At 38.3% G+C, this 19,028-nt stretch overlaps 2 protein-coding genes across 4 annotated transcripts; both read left to right on the forward strand.

Moving 5' to 3' along the window:
• The first annotated feature begins 44 nt into the window (after positions 1-44).
• Positions 45-4,793, forward strand: LOC125376070. The gene is made up of 7 exons (XM_048387515.1): positions 45-107; positions 796-830; positions 1,053-1,172; positions 2,235-2,351; positions 2,619-2,755; positions 2,882-3,014; positions 3,318-4,793. Exons 3-7 carry the CDS (start codon positions 1,083-1,085, stop codon positions 3,387-3,389), a joined length of 549 nt encoding a protein of 182 aa, XP_048243472.1. The 5' UTR covers positions 45-107; positions 796-830; positions 1,053-1,082; the 3' UTR covers positions 3,390-4,793.
• A 5,637-nt stretch (positions 4,794-10,430) lies between these two features.
• LOC124125205 (ankyrin repeat and SOCS box protein 2-like) lies at positions 10,431-19,012 on the forward strand. 3 transcript variants are annotated; one of them, XM_048387545.1, is made up of 2 exons: positions 10,431-10,618; positions 15,686-19,012. In XM_048387545.1, the coding sequence occupies exons 1-2, from the start codon at positions 10,442-10,444 to the stop codon at positions 17,027-17,029; spliced, it is 1,521 nt and encodes a 506-aa protein (XP_048243502.1). In that variant the 5' UTR covers positions 10,431-10,441; the 3' UTR covers positions 17,030-19,012. The 3 variants fall into 3 exon arrangements, with proteins under 3 accessions (XP_048243502.1, XP_046344438.2, XP_048243503.1); XM_046488482.2 differs by lacking the exon at positions 15,686-19,012 and adding an exon at positions 12,685-14,693 and having other exon boundaries at positions 10,494-10,618; XM_048387546.1 differs by lacking the exons at positions 10,431-10,618; positions 15,686-19,012 and adding exons at positions 10,633-10,885; positions 12,685-14,693.
• The last annotated feature ends 16 nt before the right edge of the window (positions 19,013-19,028 follow it).

Here is a 19,028-nt window from a genome sequence, read left to right on the forward strand (position 1 = left end):
TAGAAAAGGCAAATAACGTATCAAGTACCGTTAAATATTCAGTAAGATCACTACTACATGCTAAAACCTATTCATTCTTTTGCAGGTCATACAAAGTGAATTTCATGGTATGCATACTTCCATTAAAATATAGCTAATTATATCATTTCACGTCATGATAAATGGTATCCATCTAATTGATAAGAATTGATGACTATATGTTCACTAAGTAAAAAAAATGTATAAGATATTTTTGTTGTGACGTTGAACACACATGGTTTGTCATATTTGATCTTCTTGGTGGACCTAGGCAATGCCATCTCTATTATAAAGTGACGTATATTAGAAAGCTCTTAACTTGATTTTTAATCTATAGTATTCAGTATGGTTTCGTGGTAGTTTGTTAAAGGACATTCATGACCACCGCCTTGTCATGCCTGTTTAAAGGTTATCGTGACCTACTTTAAAAGTAAACATACAAGTTTCACAACAGTTATGGACAGACAATGCAGCCTTCATGTTTCACTGATGTACCTTCACGTATGTAATTGGTCAAGGTTCTCAGTTTAAAACTTGTTGTCTTTAACTTAGCATCACCCTTTGTACCATGTTCTCCGAAGGACTCACTAGCGACATTGATAGCTCTGAGAAAGTTCTTTTAATTAATGGAAAAACTTATGATGATGGGTTTGAATCAGAGATTCGGCCTGATTATGTTTCTTCCCACACCTAGCTGTTACACCGTGATATAACTGAAATCCTGTTCTAAGCAACTTGTACTAGTATCCTCTTATTCTGCATGTGATTCGCTTCCAGACCAACCCGACGATACACCCTTCACGACTGTACCAGTAAGTATATGTACTCCCCTATATGGCAAACTTATTGTCAACACACCTGTCATTGGCGTGCCCAGAAGTAAATCATATCGCATCCAAAATATGTTCTTACTTTTTCACAGAATATATTTTAAACGAAGAAAACAGTGATAAAAATATTGTGTGTGCGTATTTACTGTTCAAATGAAATGTTATTTCCGCTTCAAATTCATCACTTTTCTTCTATATTCCCAGTCATATACATCGCGGAATGGTTTCGTTATCATGACGTCACATCCGAACAAAGAGGAAGTGTGGGAGACACTTTACAATAGTGACTGCCGAAGTCTGTTCACGTACCCTACAAATGATCAGGTTGGTTAAAATGAGATAACTGGTGCATGTGTTTTTCATATTATAAGCTTTGAAATATTTAATCTGTACTGCGTTCGTTTGGGTGGGATGGGAGTGGGGATGGGGGAGTCATATAGGAATTAAATGCATCACATATTTTTTTTGTATAGCGTATGAGGATAACTATATTTCTCTGTAAGATAAAGCCAACGGATAAAAGTGGTGTCCTTTAGGTTATTTTCGGGTACATCTGCAAATATATAAGATGGGACACATGCATTTGCTACCTTCATGGTTTACAAACAATCATAGCTTCGCCCTTGTCTATTGCTGATCGAATCGTTATTGACAATCGGAATTCTGGACACATTACTTGATAAGTGTTCTCAAAATACAAGTCTAAGATACCGAAAATCAGTGTCCAACAAGGGCGTAGCGGAGGTCTTGGAGTTTAAGGAACTTTGTACACATTAATTAATTAATTAATTTTCACATTTTTGCTTGGAGTGATTTTAAGAGTTCAAACAGTTTGATTTGCCTAAAATATGTTACCTTGTTCCATTTTGCAACCTCACTGCATTTGTTAACTTGATGACAAACCAGACGGGACATGGCATAAACTAGAGTAGTAAAGGGCAATATCTCTAGATAGATGCGGATAGATGACATTAAAAAATAATAGTAGCTACGCCACAAGTAAAAAGCACTTGGAGTTGGAAGTTTCAAGTTAGAACTATATTGACCGTTGTCATTATCCGATTAACTAATCACTGACCTTGTGATGGAATATGTTAATGTACCATCCCGGAAAACGTGCTCTTGTTTAACTACTGCCTGTGAGAGTGGATGAAAAACTTTTTTCAGGATATATATTTAAGAATGACATTATATGATAAAACGGTTATCACGCGTGGCATAATCGTATATTAGAAATAAACTCGCCACATAATACAGGATATTAACCATCCCATAGCACACCCGCGTGATCACCTCTATTTACTCTATAACCATGACATAACAGTGTAACAGGGTACATCGTATCTAGAAACAAAACAGACCAACTCATAAATGATTCTCTTTCAGTGTTATCTGCCAACAGCTGAAACTTCAGTGACAACCAAGAGGTTCGAAGTGACTGTTTCGAGATCTACCCCATTGTCTGACAACATCTTACTGAACACAGTTGAAGTCAAATTAAAGGTACGCCCTGTGATTAAAATTAATGATCCAATTCTGATATAAACCTGCACTTTGACATTTAATTGGAAACTAACCGGGGGCATTTAATCTAAACACTGACATCCCTATTACGTGGATGTTTAACTTTACCAGCTTAATCCATTACTTGTTATGATAAAATAATATTCTGGTGGGACCTGCTCCTAAAATCATCTGTGTCAAAATTAGAAAAGGTAAGAACGTACAAGCATTCTTTTTACAAAATCACATTCAACATTTATAATCCAGGATAGTGGCGAGTTCACTGTTATGCAACACTACCACAACACCGGAAGTGCACGTGACGCGGAACTGGGTTTGCTTATTGATAGCTTTCTGACATGGACCAATGATCCGGAACGAGTCTGCAGCATGATCATTTCTGAGTAAGTATATACGGAACCATCTAAACACTTGATCGATCACCTCAGGGACATGCCCTTTCTGTAACAATACAACTACACTGTCACCGAATACATCACATGTCTTGAGTATGACTGTGTGTATTTCAGCTGTATGAGCGAGTGTCGACTCCTGGTGCTTCTTGTGAACATCGCCAGCAGACTGCAGGACGACGGTAGGGTGGACGTCATCAACAACATGCGACAAATGTTCACACGTCTGGGAGGTCCACCATTCACAGAGGTAACTATGTAGCCTGCGTGTAGCTCGACTAAGTCATGTCATTCATGTCATTAAATGTCAGCGAAAATGTTTGCAAATGTTCCTATTGTATCATTATTCAGAATTATTGATACATTCTGCTAACACGTGTCGATCTGAAGATAACACACTCACACCCTTGACCACAAACAGTTGATTCACCCTGAACTGCGACATATGCACGTTATTGGCAACAGTCAATTATCAATAAGGTAAAAACACCACACACACGAGTTCATATTATAACCTGCCTATGTCATAATATCATTTAACCTATGATTACAGGCTGACGTGAGACTTTGTTTGGAGTTTACTCAGCGGCGACTGGAGACACTCGGAGTTTACGCCAACATGTGAAATGCACACGAGAACTTTAGTTTTCAATACCAACCACTGAATACAGGAACAGTGTCCTTTAGTATTCAGCATAATTCTAAGCAATGCTGCACATTTAAAACAACTAACGGAGCATATGCTCTTAAGGCGACAAATATTCTTTTCTCTATGATTACATCTTCATCGGCATCACAGCCTAAAAAAATAAAGTATGACTTCGGAGGTTCCATCCGAGTATTCAATCTTAGTATTGGAAATATTTCGTTTCATTCTTTTGCTTTTAACGTGATTACGCTTCTCTACATGAGTATGGATTAACTCACGATAAACTATTCACGGCTTTATATTTTGATATGTAGAATTCTTATAACATCAGGGCACAATTTTGCACATTTTTCAGTTAAGATATTCTTTGCAGATCGTAGGCCTTATATTTTGTTTGTTTTTTGTTTTCTCAAGTCCGTTTTGTAGCTCAACTGACTGAAAGTCTGATTTGCAATATGTCCGGGTGAAAGATCTATTTATGGCCATTAATCAGTCAATTTCAATCCAATTCTAATTGGTACAGTTGGTAAATGTTTTGTTGGGCTCAACAAATATGTTCCGTTGCAATTCTACCATACTGAATGATGAATCTTTACATGGCCATCTTTGTTTTGAAATTTGATATATGTGTAGTTTGTTTTTTGAATGAATGAATGATGTTTATTCTCGTAAATCACGGCAGTGATACAGAGATGTAATTGGATACAGGAATTAGATACAATAGGAGAAAACATGTCAGTGGAACATTTCCATACTTGATCTTATAGTGGGGCTCAATACATGTTCCATTTTTAGCGCCTTTATTTGACCTTTTACCTTTGACCAAACCACTTAACTCTCAAAATGGAATTCTTTGCACTGTTCAGTTATTGTTTATGTCAGATGTGTACAAATATAATGACATATCTGTAGAGCTTGTTGTGCGATTCAACATGCATATTCCCGGGTTGTTGTTGGCTTTTTTGGAAACTTTAAAACTATGAGCCAAATATGCATCAATAACATTTCAGAGCAAGGTCAAAAGTAGTTTAACATTTTCATTTTTATAGTGAAACACTTTGCAAACGCATATTCGATTGTTTGTAATGGCTAAGAAAATCAATATAACTTGTTCTGTGCATTTATGCATGAGATAACCAAAGACAACAACATCATTCTTTGACATGCGAGTAAATATTCACAAATACAATCTCTTGACCTTCAAGTAAAAACTGAGATTGCGTTTTCATTGTGTGTCATACAGATTTCAAATAAAACGCTATCAACCAATCATTATCTCGCTATTTATCTCACAAATGTTTAGTGCAGTTTTATATGAGATTTTATATGTTCATGCAATTATAATTTCAGGTATAAGAAATAAATGCTTTCTTGTCTTTACTATTTTTGTCTTTCATTTTCTTTCAACGTTAATCAGTTTTAGCAACATACAGCTGATAGTTACATGTACACATAAAATTATATAAAAACATGTGTTCGTACTTAGTGTTAACAGTGCTACAGCTGAACGAACACAGTATGTTCTGAGAGCCATTAGTCACTTCAATATTGATTTATGATTTACAGTCTATGTGACCAAATCACAGGAATGGGAAGATAAAATACAAGTCATAACTGAAAGTAAATATTATTCTTTCTGGTAATACTGAAAAAACAACTGATGTCGATGTCAAAATCACACAATCTTAGTTTCTTAAACAAGTTGAATTTAACTTTGGCACACAGCCCTGGAACCACTGATCTGCCATTGGATGTTCTAAATTCGCCAAAATTAGATTAAGTGACAGTTTGAGTTGTTGATTGTATGGTGACATGACATAGGTCCGTAGTAACATGCTTTTGGTTTAGTTTCTTTGTGAAAATTGTCGGACGATCGTTCTGAGATCTCTCGTGTGAAGGTCTTTGATGTCACCTGTTTCTTCATAGGCTTCTGACATCTTCAGTGTGAATACAATATGATCACACATCAACTTTCTAATGGATAACAGCTTTTATCCACTGTTTATCATAGTTTGTAGGTTTTACTGACATTACGTCTCCTTCCTTAGGTCTTAAGTACAGCAGCACATCGATTGTTGTACATTGCCTGCTGAGTTTTCTACCAGAAAGTCTTTTGGCCAATGTTAGGCACCAAACGTTTGTTTGTAGTAGGAAGCTGGGGTTAAGTTTGGCTTCATTTTGGAACACTTTGCCAATCTAACAAAGCACATTGAGATTCACTCTCAGCCCACTGAGATTTCATCAGCAGTCGCTTTGCAGTTTGAACAGTGCACCTCATTTTGCCATTAGATTGGGGGTATCGTGGAGATGTTATTGTTTAAACTCACAATGTTTGGAAAACCTACTGAATACTTGAGGTGAGCCGTTGTCCATCAACACCTAGTCAGTAAAACCATGCCTTGCCAATTGTGGTTTCAACTTCTGGTTGATATCTGGCAGTACGGCATCGCAAGCCGAAACATCACTGTCTTGTGTCTGGTAGTCACGTCTTAGCATATCAGCTAAGAACATTTGAAATTCATTCCTGTAGATAACCTCAAAGTTATATTTTTGCAGACATTTTGGAGGGGTCAGTAAGCATTTCTGCAAATACACTTGAAAATTGGATTTGACCAAAACGTTACAAACGTTATCATAATGTTACTAGGCTAAAAACAGTCCTCGAAACACTGCAGACTTAACTTAAAGGGGCACTGATCTAACACAATTCCCGGGACTGGTTGTTGCCTTTGTTATTGTTTTTTCCCCGTGAGTACCCGGATGATACGCAACGCAACTGAGCGTGACCAGAGACTGGGCTACCGTCTGCAAGGACAGCTAAATAAACTTGGAGGCTGGAGGCAATATTTGTTTTACGAATGTTTGAATAAACACTGATTGGTTAACTGTGATCTATAAAGATTTCGACAAAGGGCGCATGTTAGTTAATTTCTTCAGCCTAAACAAACAGACAAAAAGAACGGCGGAGCTCATCGGATGTCATCATTTGGAAATACCCCAGATTGTTATAGTTTAATATTAAAAAAGTATCTATGCAGTGAAAGCATTTTCGGATTTCGGATTGCGTCGATAATACGATTACCAATCCCTTGTTGTCATCCACGTTTTCTCGTATAACCCTACACTTGTGTATTTGTCGTCATTCACTTGATGTTCAGTTAATGAATTTATTACAGGTACAATTATTGGTAGCACCACTTAGATTACCTGACAAAGGTTCCCATTTGGCATTTATTGTGTCTGGGATAATTATTCAATCTAAATCCAGGTTTGAAGTGAGGTGAAATGTGTGTTATGTAATATGCACGTGGCAGACCAGCAAGAGGTGAATGATCAGTTGATTTACTCTTTTTTTGTAAATCAACAGATCGTTCCTAGACATCAAAGGATTAACAGAAAATACGTTGATTGATTAATCACTTGCACAGTGGATATGTCAAAAGTGAGTGTTTACATGTCTAGGTTTACTAAAACAAAGGGAATACACTCATATCATGGCGTGAAGTGCCGATGTAAAAACAACATACTTTGTTCAAAGGGTTAACTGATAATACGTTGATTGATTGCTCATTGTTATCTATCACTCAATGGATTTGTCGGAACCGTGGACGTTATGAAAATAGTTGTCACGTGGGCTTTCTCAGCCGACCCTTGAGGCTTGACACCTATGTGAAACACCTGAAACAATCCAAGTGATCAGTTGAGAAACGAACACGGGTTATAATATCCCGAAACGATATATATCTTTTATAATATTTGATTGTTACAGAGACACGTGACATCAAATAAGTTTCTTTGTACAGCTGCAGACGAGTGGGATATTGTTCCTTTGTGTGGATATTCACGGATACATTCCTCGAACAAGGAAGCTCCTAAAATTTATACACATAAATTTGGTAGGTTGCAATTATGGTATTTGCATTTTGTTTTCCTTCATTTGAACCGATTCGGTCTTGTTTCTCTACGTCTTGGTTGGGAAATTCTTCAATGCGCGATAGACGTTGTTTTCACAGGTCTTTTCCTTTGTAAGCGTGTATATATTACCGTCAATTTGTAAAATGTGATTCTCTCAGGCAATTTATAAAATGTGTAAATATTTCAGTCATTTTGACTAAAAAATCTGTCCAGATTGTAGGCCACAAACATCACAACAGATTATTATGTAGGATTAGAAGCCAAACAACATAGACATGTACTTTTCAAGGTAACATTTTCAGTCTCTTGGTGATGACATTAAACATCAAAATGTTTGGAATTCGTTATCATAATAATACAGATGGAAATGTTTTTCAGTCACTTTGTAAAATAACTCAATATTTAGACTTTAAATTAATTTGAAAATGTTACACATTTTGACAGTAAAAATATATACACACTATAAAAAAAGCAATGCTCAGGTGAAATATTTACTTTGTGTTGCAAGTCAAAATAGTGTTAACGAAAATCGCAAAATTACCAAGCAAGTGACTTGTCAAAACTTTGTCACCATTACCGATGCTACCCACAAAGATACCTACATTTCCTTATTATCTCGAAAACTGTATTTCATTTTGTTGATCAATGTGACCATACGCCCTTATTACTACCCATAAAAGTGACTGATGCGCTTGCGAATTGCGCAGCAGAGGTCGCGAACTAGTCTAGATTTCTGCTATACATCCGGGTACTCACTGGGAAAAAACAATAACAAAGGCAACAACCAGTCCCGGGGAATTGCGTTAGATCAGTGCCCCTTTAAGGTCATAAATACAACCCGTTGGTTTGGAAGATCCACGTGAAGCAGTGAAAAATCACCAATCACGTTTGGGAGGGTACACATAAAAATACACGTGCAGATATGGTTCAAAATGCAATGTTGTAATGAAAAAGCACTAACGATTACCAGGTTTAACTCCACAGCAAACATAGAGGACCATAGGAATGGGGGAAATGTAAAACAGTTTGATACATTTCCGGTGCACAAGAAATTCCTGACATTAGCCCCTTGTACCTGAACAGTCCCTAATGTGTACTGAATGTTGTGATATGCGTCAGGTCAGTCTGATGAAGTTGTTTCATCAGGCTTACAAAGTCAAAGCCTCAGTAAAACTTTCAAAAAGGTTTTATGTTACGACAATTCCAAATTTGACGCATCAGTGACAAACAAATTTGATGCATTCCCAATTTTGGCTTGTAGCATATGCTTTTTACCAAAAGTGACAAAATCCTTGCTAAATTCATAAAAGAATTTCTGCCAAAAGCAGGGTCGATTGTACGATACAGAATGTATTATCATCATGTGTTTATGAATCACTATAAAATAGTGATGATACCATGTGTTCGCGAAAAGGTGAGCGTATCCTGCCCGAACGGTGGCACCCATCCAAAGACTACTGGGTACCATTTTAGGACATATCTTATTTAATATTTTTATTAGTGGTATCTTTTACTCTCTGTGTGAATCTTCATTAATTTGTATCATTATTGAACACTGAGCCTGAGAAAGTCACAAATGTCATCCAGGAAGACTGTATACTTATCAGGACAAACAATCAAGGCCAAGCCAGAGAAGATTCATGCATTTAGGCTTAGGAGGAAAGGTAAATCTGCAATAAATAACGTTACATTTGGTGATGCAACAATTGCTTGGTGTAGATACTGTCAGCATGATGACGTTCAACATTCACATTGCCGATCTGTTCATGAAGGCTGCAAAACAACATACAGTTCTTCGACAAGTGAGCCAACACTTCAATAGGCAGGGTAAGATTGGTAACTACAAATGTTTCAGACATTCAAATTCCAACTACCGTTCCCTCATTTGGACATTTTTGTAACAGGTACAGCACTACAAAACTTCGGGAACGAGTCCTTAGATTTGCTGCCACAATAGAGTCTCGACATGGCTGGCGCTATCTTCATTTACATCATTTAAAGGACATAACGCGGTGAATCTTCAAATCTTCATCAGCGTGTACACATTAAACAGTTTAAAGCAAGCGAGCTACTTCTTTAGGCAGTAACTTTCAGCGTAGATTCTCCGGGTATCAACTTCTAAGTTCGTGCTAAATTCACTGACGTATGACGACACCAGAATCTGGAATTGCTTGCCGAATGATATGGAGATCATATAAATATTTTCTGAAAGCTTCGGAAGTGATCACGCCCAATGTTCCAATGCCCAATATGTATATATACTCTTGAAAAAAATCAGGGGTTACTCGGAAATAACTTGAAATTTCCACAATAGTGAGCGATATTAGTTTCTAGTAATAGTTGAATGATAATAATGAACGAATTGTGGACAAGTTCCAACCGGTATTGAAATAGTAGAGTACATGTTAAGACACCCGGTGATTGACATCATGAGCATCGATCCCCGCAACTGGGATACGATGACGTGAATGAACCAAATCAGCGAGCCTGACCACCCGATCCTGTTACTTGCCTCTTACGAAAATGATAGTCGCCATTTACAGCAAGGCTGGGTTGCTGAAAAACTATTCTACCCTGGATCTTCACGGATGACGTCAATACAAATCATAAGTCGTCTAGATTTGAAAATACCTCTACAGAAAAGGTTCAATACTTTGAGTTCTTACCAAAATACATCCTTTGTACCTTTAATAATCTACAATGTTAATGACAGGCAGTAATAGGTGGTAACGATTCAGATCCGAGACAACAAACATAATCAGTATAAAACTTGAATCCATAGAAGCTTATCTTGACATTGCACTGGTCTTCTATGCTCTCTTGGCCGCACCTGCGTCCCTTGGGTACGCCCCAAACCAATGATTGTTGGTTTACCAGTTCGCTCCGTTCATGTTTCTAGGTTTGTCAGTATCATGCCCGTGCTTGTGGGTTTTATTAAATGATAAATTTCTGAGACTTGCATCACTTCGGGGTTTCTTCCCACATTAAGCAAACATGTCGTTATATGACTGAAATACTGTTAAAAGTGGCGTTAGACTCGCTCACTCACTCGCCGAAGACTGGGGCGTTTCGTCAGAATTATTTTGGTCCGTTTTGGTGTTGGTCGGTTTTGGATGGCATCCCTTGCTAGCTCCTCACATCACCACAGGTGGCATGTGATGGAAAGGAGCTTATTGTTCAAAGGGAAGCAACTGCGTAAGTTTCAGCTGCATCTCACGTCGAAGTGTACTGGAATCAGGTTGATAAAAAAACAAACAGCCTATCGGCTACGTTCTCCTAAACTTCATCAGGTCAGTTCGTTTAATTTTTTGTTAAACTTTCAGACTAACGTTACGTCGATGTGCTTGTAACCAGACGCGAAAAGCATGTAATAAATTTCAAAGTCTCCCGCCAGTTACAAACAATTTGGACAGAGAAGATACACATGATACACGTTGCCTAAGCTCATGCCATTTCGCTCACGTCAGTATTAAGACTGAATCTTGCCGGGAAGGGGATTGACAGAGACTGCTTATGTGTAGTTCCCTGTTTGGCACATTTAATGAAAAGTCAGAAAAGTAATTGAAGCATTCATAAACTCCGTTATCTTGATCAAAACCTTTGTTCGTCTAGGTGTCAAGTTTTACTTCTTCACTGACTGACTAATATCCATTTATTTCAGAATCACAGATAGCAGATCAATTAATCACTCGTGAAGTATGAGTTTTAACACCTACTGCTAGAGCCTAGTCTAGTTTTGTTCCTACATCTACATGATCTAGATTTGTCATCTGCTTTACTGGGTCATATCATGGACTCGTATGTAGGCCTGCATGGTCATATGTCCCGCCAACGATGATCGTAACTCTCATACTCCAACACTTAGGGAGCTGGAAGGTATAGGGCTTCCTAGTCAGCCGGCTATCTGTGAAGAGTTACAACTTATGTATGTTTTGTCTATTTTACCTATCAACTGATGTCAACAACTTTATCCCCAAATCTTATCTTTTTTTAAGAAAGAAGCCCCTGTTTTCTGTATATGTCTCCATTCAAATAATAATTTATTTAATTATTTGTTTAATGTGACTTATTTTTATTTGTATCGTAGTGTGTCGTTTTATTTCACTTATTTGATTTTTATTTATTTATCTATTTATATTTTTTGTTGAAACATCAAAGGTGCTGACTGTACTTTATCCTGTGATAAACACACTTTTTGAGTTGAGTAATAATGGGCTGACATCATGAAAACTGTTCAAAAAAAAATTCTGTTGTCTAACGTTTCCTTGGTAACATTGTTCTGTCATTACTGTCAATCAAGATGGCACATCCACATCATCATCAATTGGTGAAATAAATTCTTTAGCCATGTCGATTAATTTTCTACTATTTCCTGGGTAAAATATGGCAGGGTGATGTCAACCATCTCTCATGCCACCTGCTTACCCCAAACATATTCAAACCCGTGTCTGTGCCACATCAGCCACAAATTTGTGCGAGGCGGGCATTGGTGCCACAGGAATTATGTGTGTCCCTGAACACAGGCATGAGCAATCCTGGAATAGCTTCATAGCCACATGTACACCCCAGCTGTTGCTCTTCCTCCACCGTGTTCATCCAACGGCGATGGGCTGTACAGTTAAATCACCCACCCTACAGACCAGACTTAGCCCTGAGTGACTATTTCCTGTTTCCACAAATGAAGTCTGCCCTATGTGGAAGACGCTTCCTGGATGACAAGGACATAAAGGCTGCCACAGAGGCGTGGTTAGAGGGCCAATCTGCGGATTTCTATAAAAGTGGAATTAAAAGCTTGAAGGACAAATGGAATAAGTCTATTGAGTTGAATGGAGATCATATTGAAAAATAAAAGTGCAAAAGATATTCTGCGACTTGGTCTTATATTGAAGTTGCAAGACTTATTGAACACCCCTCGTACATGGATAAGGGCAGTATATGAATGTATAATATATTAATAATTAACCAACCATGTCAAATAATTTATGTTCTTATTTTTCCCTGACTATAACAAATAATACATCAACTGCTGACTTGTTATTGTATTCGTGAATAAATATTTGTATTCCCTACGCTATATTCGTGATACAAATCGTATGTATCTCATAGCATATTCGTTGCAGCACTATTATTCATATTGAAGAAAAAAAGAATAAAATCAATAAAATTATCGAAGCAAGTCCCAATTCATTTCATTTCAAGCAAATGGTGTGTCATCACAGGTAACTGACAAATACTGATTGTGAAATAGACACAATCAGCTGAGATAAGAAAAATAACAAACACGAGTTTGGATGTAGTTCCAAGATGAAAAAGTTACAGAATGCCCAGTACTGACACATTTTACTCTTGTTTACAGAACAAGATATTCAAGACTGGTTCAAGTGACAGCCATGAGATACGGTTTGGGATGTTGTCACAGATACTCTTGTCTGTCCAAATTGTTTGCCGGGGTACCAGTCAGTGGTAGAATCAGGACTGTACTTGTCCCCTGGCCAGACTCAGCCAGCAGCAATGAGCTCAGACTTTATCATGCTTGTAGAACAACAGGTTCATCCGACCATGTGTACAATATACTAAATAGAGAAGGAAAACTGTTCAGGCCAAATGTTTTAGATACACTATGTACATCACAAGTGCTGAAGGTGCAGAGGTCAAGCAGACACTTAGTACTTAAAGCAGCATCAGTTTCAAACAGTATTGACTCTAGAAGATGCTACTCAGCTGAGAACAGAGCACATGGTAAACATGATGTAATGAAGACACAATCGGAAGAAGAACCTAGGATGAGATCTGATGAAGAAGGTTTGTCACCTCGCAGTCAATCTTCATTGAAGCGTGATCAAACTGATGTGGCCGTGGAAGAGGTACAGAGTCTGGCCCGGGCTGTCCTAGTGGAAGCTGTTAAGGTGGACAAGATGTGTCTGTCCATCCCCCTACGGAATGTGGAGAGAGTCATCCATCTCCTCCTGTCTGAGGACTTCAACATGGAACAGGTGAAGGAACTGCTGATGCAGAAGCCGGGACTCATCAGCTCCAGGAGGCTGAAACAAGTCCTACATCTGCTGAAACACTACGGGTTTCAAGTGTCAGACATCTTTAAGATGCTGATGACAGTTCCTGACCTTTCCCTGCTGCAGCAACAGCTTGTGAAGAACCTGTATGATACTCTTCTGAGAGCTGGTGTCAGCGATACGCATCTTCAGGAGGTGATTGTGAAGGAGCCAAGGTTACTTGGCCTTGATAGTAAATTCATCCTGGACAGGGTGACCTTGATGAAACAATATTTCAAAAAGGACGATGTTTTGTGGATTTTGCGCCAAACACCAGATGTGTTACTGGACAACTGGGATGACATCCTTGGAAAGTTTAATTATGTTTTTAGTGAAATGAAGGTATCCCAGAGACAAATGGTGACTGCTGGTTTGTTCAGCTACTCCCTGGAACATGTGAGAAATCGCCATGTGTTCCTGCTGCGGACTGGGTTCTTCACGGAGGACAAGCACCTGAGAAGCAACAATCCTATCCTTAAAGATATTATAGCCACGAGTGATAATCAGTTTGCTAAACAGTTTGGTGGAATGCATGAAGCTGAATACAAGACATTTTGCAGACTGCAAGCTAACTCTGAAATGGAAAAAGAAAATGCAAAGACAGACTCTGACTAAGATATCACATACAAACTATTGATGTCACGATAAGATTACTCCCAGAATCGATACGTATCGCAAATACTTTGTTCACAATACGATATGTGTGATGATACTTATTTCACAGAATTTATGAGTGAATTTTTACGTTTCCTAGGCCACAAACACAAGCTTGAAACCTCCTGAATATCTGGTCATATTTTCAAAAAATAATGTCTCATTCCAATCAATACTATTTTCAGTAGAACTTGGATTAAAATATGAATTGATGCATTGATATATTGGTGAATCGTGACATCCTGATTACAAACTAGCTATGGTGGTTCTTCTAAAGCTTATTTTTTTATTGTGTGGCTAAAATTAACATATAAACTGTTTTCAGAATTAAAAAGCAACAATTGAAATTGATCTTTTATATGCTTGGTCAGTTGGGTTTAGGTAGGAAAAATAAAATAACCATGGTAACAGAAACATGCTGCTTGGAATGTTTGTTAGCACTACATGTGTGAAGTTATGATCAATTTGTTTATCTGCATTTCAGTAACAGCCTCATCAAAGGGAAACAACTGTTCTTAAGATAAATATTTCATTGCACATTTGTAGAAGTTTGGGGAGGGAGATTTGTGGACTGAGCTATGGAGATTTATTAGACAGATGCATAAATGAATTGTTGTTATTGGCAAGTGTTGTTGTATTGATAATAAACTTGCATTTGAAACAATGTTACAGTTGTAATGGTATTTTAATGATCATTTTGCATATAATTTTACTGGTTTGGACTACAGTTCATTGATGGTGATGGTGGTGATGTCGATTATACATAGTGTGTGTAAGGATAAAAAACGACATGCGAGTTGTGTTTTTCATGAACTTGAACTCAACATGGGGCAGTTCAGTAAGCATGTTACAGTGTTCACTTGGCTACAATGTGTGAAGTCCACACTGGGTGACCCTGCCTTGTTATTCCTGAGATATGGCCAAAAGAACTCACGAGTAATACTTATTACTCCAATGCTTATTTGTGGGGATTCCAGGTCAGAATTGGTCCCTGCAACCTTTGCTGGTCATAAGAACCGACTTCATTGATCAGGTGGTCAGGTTTGGTGACTTGGTTGCTGGTGTGTCAATGTGCCCTGAAGGCGTGGACTGTTGCTCATAATATCAATCACTGGGTTGCTTAGACCTGATTATTCACAGGCCACAGTCATATAGCTGGAATATTGCTAAGTGCAGAGGAAAACAACAGACAAACAGCCAACATGCTGCTGGAGGAGCCAACAAATGTTGGAAATTTGGTTCAATGTTTGGCCTCTTACAATACCTCTCACCGCTAAGAATGCCCCTATCCCTTATACCGTTTTCATTTTTATGTACTGTTAATAAGTAACTTTTCTAACTTTTCTATTTTTATACCTTGAGCAGCAGAAGGTGTGGCCAAAAGAGGTCATTCGGTAATTGTATTCAGGTTTGCTTTTATAACTTTGTTTCCTACTAAAGAAGTAAACAAAATAATTAAATCATCCCTTCCTTCCCCGACAGGTGTGGGAAATAGTCGTTGGGCACTGATCTTGCTTAGTTCCTAGTCCCTGGTCCACACTTGATTACACGTTGCCATGGTACAGCTGCAATATTGCTGACTGGCAGAGAACAACAACACATAAAGTACAGGGAATGCATTCAGTTTCAATATGAAATATCTTGACATTTCAGGACTTGATAGCTATGGATAATGCAGACGAGTCAGGTTCCGACTTCGACGACGACTATGATGAGGACTTTGACGACACCGATAGCTACTATACTGATGTTGAAGAGGATGCTAGATCAGATGAAAGCTACATGTCGGACATTTGTATTGATCTGTCCAAAGATGTTGGCGATGAAAGTTACGCAGGTGAAGATAGAAACGTAATAGAAGCAGGAAGTGATGAAGACGATGATATTGATGAGGAAGATGAGGAAGACAATGATGTTTGCCTGGTCCAGCTAACTAAGCCTTATAACCCAAGCAAGGATGACGTGCAAGATAGTGATGAACAATTTGATAAAACTTCCGATTTAGACTGGGGTAACTTGAAGGCACTGATCATGATGGCTGATGGTCCTGGCATTGCGGACTGGTTCTCGAACAGAAATATTTCACCGGCAGCAAAAAACGAAACTGGTAACTTCTGGCCTTTGAATCTTGCAGCCAGGATTGGGAGTTTGAGTATTTTCAACTTCCTACTAGGTGAAGGCTTCCCTTTAGATACGCTTATTCATCCTTTCTTAGAAGCTTCCCTGAACCACGAGTTTGACATCATGGAGAAATTGCTTGAAATTGGTGTCGATGTAAACGTATGTGATCTGAGCGGTGCGACAGCTCTGCATTTAGTTGCCAAACAAGTGACCTGTAAGCCCCAAAAGATCAAGTTTCTGTTGTCCAATGGGGCTCGCATTGATCAGAAAGATAATTCAGGAATGACTCCTCTTCACTATGCTGTGATGATGGGATCCATGGGAAGTGTGATAGCGTTCCTGAGGGCAGGTGCTTCTGTGAATATACTGAGTGGCAAAGGGAGGCCTGTTCTACATATGGCAGTGTATCGAGGGCTGAAGATGGTGGTCCTTCTGTACAAAGCCGGCGCCAGGCCGGGAACCTCTCCAGCATATAGTGAAGTATCGGCAGCATGGAAACACGAGAATATGAACCTTCTGAAGTTCTTTATAAAAAGGAATGCTTCTGTTAAAATCCCTGTGACAATGATGACACGATTAAACTTAGATGACCTTGATAAAGTAGGAAAGATGTTGGATCTGTTAGTTGGTGCAGGATATTGTCCTCAATCAGAGCTGCTGCTTGAAGTGTCCAACAGTCCTGACTTCAGTAAGTCAACGTTGAACAGACTTCGACAGGTGGAGAGTAATGCCAGAGGCTTACAGGAGCTTGCTTGTTTTAAGATTCGGGACATTATCCGGAACCAGCCCCGATCTATCCTGGAGGTAGTGAGGCACCTCGACCTGCCCGACATTCTGAAGGATGTTTTATTGTTGAAGGATGTCATCGGAAAGTGATCATCATCATAATGTTGAATTATATAAGCAAAGGCAGAAGTAACTATATCTTTTTATCATATTATTATTATCTTATATTTTTTCTTAGGAGTGCATTACTCCAAACTTCTCACTTCATTTTCTTTGAAAATTTAATGTTAAGATTTAATTGGGCTAAAAGGCACACCATAATCATTCTATATATAAAATCAAATCAGCCCCTTTAGAGATCTACAACCCCTTTGAAGATATCCAGCCCCTTTTAGAGATCTCCAGCCCCTTTAGATATCTACAGCCCCTTTAGATATCTACAGCCCCTTTAGAGATCTACAGCTCCTTTTGAGATCTAAAGACCCTTTAGAGATCCACAGCCCCTTTAGAGATCTACAACCCCTTTGGAGATATCCAGCCCCTTTTAGAGATCTACAGCCCCTTTAGAAATCTACAGCCCCTTTGGAGATCTAAAGACCCTTTAGAGATCTACAGCCCCTTTGGAGATGTACAGCCCCTTTAGAGATGTACAGTGATGTACACCGGTGGCTATTACGAGTTATGTCCCTTCTATGTTCCTCCTCTTTACCAATCAGATTCCACATCTCATATCACTTGCATTTGCTTCAAACAAAATGGAAGTGTACAGTCAAGATGTTATGATCAATAATCAAGATCTGTATTGTAATGAAACAGACAGTTAACTCCCTTGCCTCAGGTAGATGCACTGGCTTGTCTTCACAAGCAGTCTGTGAGGTGTATATTACTAGGCACAGACAAATACATTATGAAATAATTTGTCAGTAATTATCCCTGAGCATTATTATGACTTACTTCGTGAAGTCCTTTGCCAAGGCTTGGGACCAATGGATCAATTCACCTGGGACAGGTAAGACTTAATTCCTTGTAGCTTGGAGGTTATTCTCTGAACAAACTGCATCACAATTATCATGACGATTATTATAGGAGAAAAAGAACATAATATGATCAGTTGCTTTTGCCTTTGATTATATATACTACTCAAAAGAAGTTAAAGAAGACCTTACATATTACTGTAGTAGCTTTAGTAACATAACAGAATTGTGTGTTCTTTAACTTCTTTTGAGTACGTTTACCAGATTTGTCAACCTCTCATGTTGAAGTGATATTTAACGCATTCATGGGTGTTCATCCAACACTGAGGGAAGCAAAATCAATAACAAAGTGCCGTGGTCAGTCAGGTCAAGTTTAAATCCTTTTCCGTTTTGTGGATGAAAAACATTAATTTCTATTTTTTTAAATTTTTGTCATAACTCTATTATCTAGAGAGCTTTTTCACAAAATTGACCCGTACAATATTTTAATTTTCTAAAATGTAGCCTTCTTGAATTGGTCTTTGAATTATGACCAAGAAAATCACTAAAAGTAAAGTCTTGGCCTTGCCTGAAGAGAGTCGACCATATGCTCATGTTTTGTATAATGTAAAATATAACAAATCAAACAAAATAAAACAATGTGGTTTTTTTATTTCATACATTTCATTAAGGAGTTGTTTTCTACTTAGTCAACCCTATTCTGGAAATTTTAAATATAATGGAAGATTATTTACATATCGATGAGATCATCAACAAGAATAGTCCTACTAGACACTGAGTGTTGTCGTTGTTTTGCACCTGTCTGTAAGTTCTCTAGATTGGGCCAAGGAGGCCAATGGTTGGTAGCAAATAATTCATGTGTGTATGAATGTCGAAAAACAAAGGACATTCCATCATTCCATGGATACTTTAATGCACAACTGGGTGATACAGAATCAGTGTATACAATCAATAAATAATACAATCTCCACCAGCAGAAGAGTTGCAGGAACCTGGAATTATGGTACAAGTACTGGGGGGTCAGAATCACCATGATAGTGAGTTGGGTTTAAGGCCGCTTTTTTAACAGTTTTCCAGTTATATCACGGCGTGTCAGCTTAATGTGGGAGGAAAGCCAGAAGTGATGCAGGCCCCAGACGTGTACCACTTCGGTAAAACCCATGAGTACAGGCATG

This window comes from Haliotis rufescens, unplaced genomic scaffold (genome assembly GCF_023055435.1).
Source record: "Haliotis rufescens isolate VD_foot unplaced genomic scaffold, xgHalRufe1.0.p SCAF_7, whole genome shotgun sequence".
Lineage (NCBI taxonomy): Eukaryota > Metazoa > Mollusca > Gastropoda > Lepetellida > Haliotidae > Haliotis > Haliotis rufescens.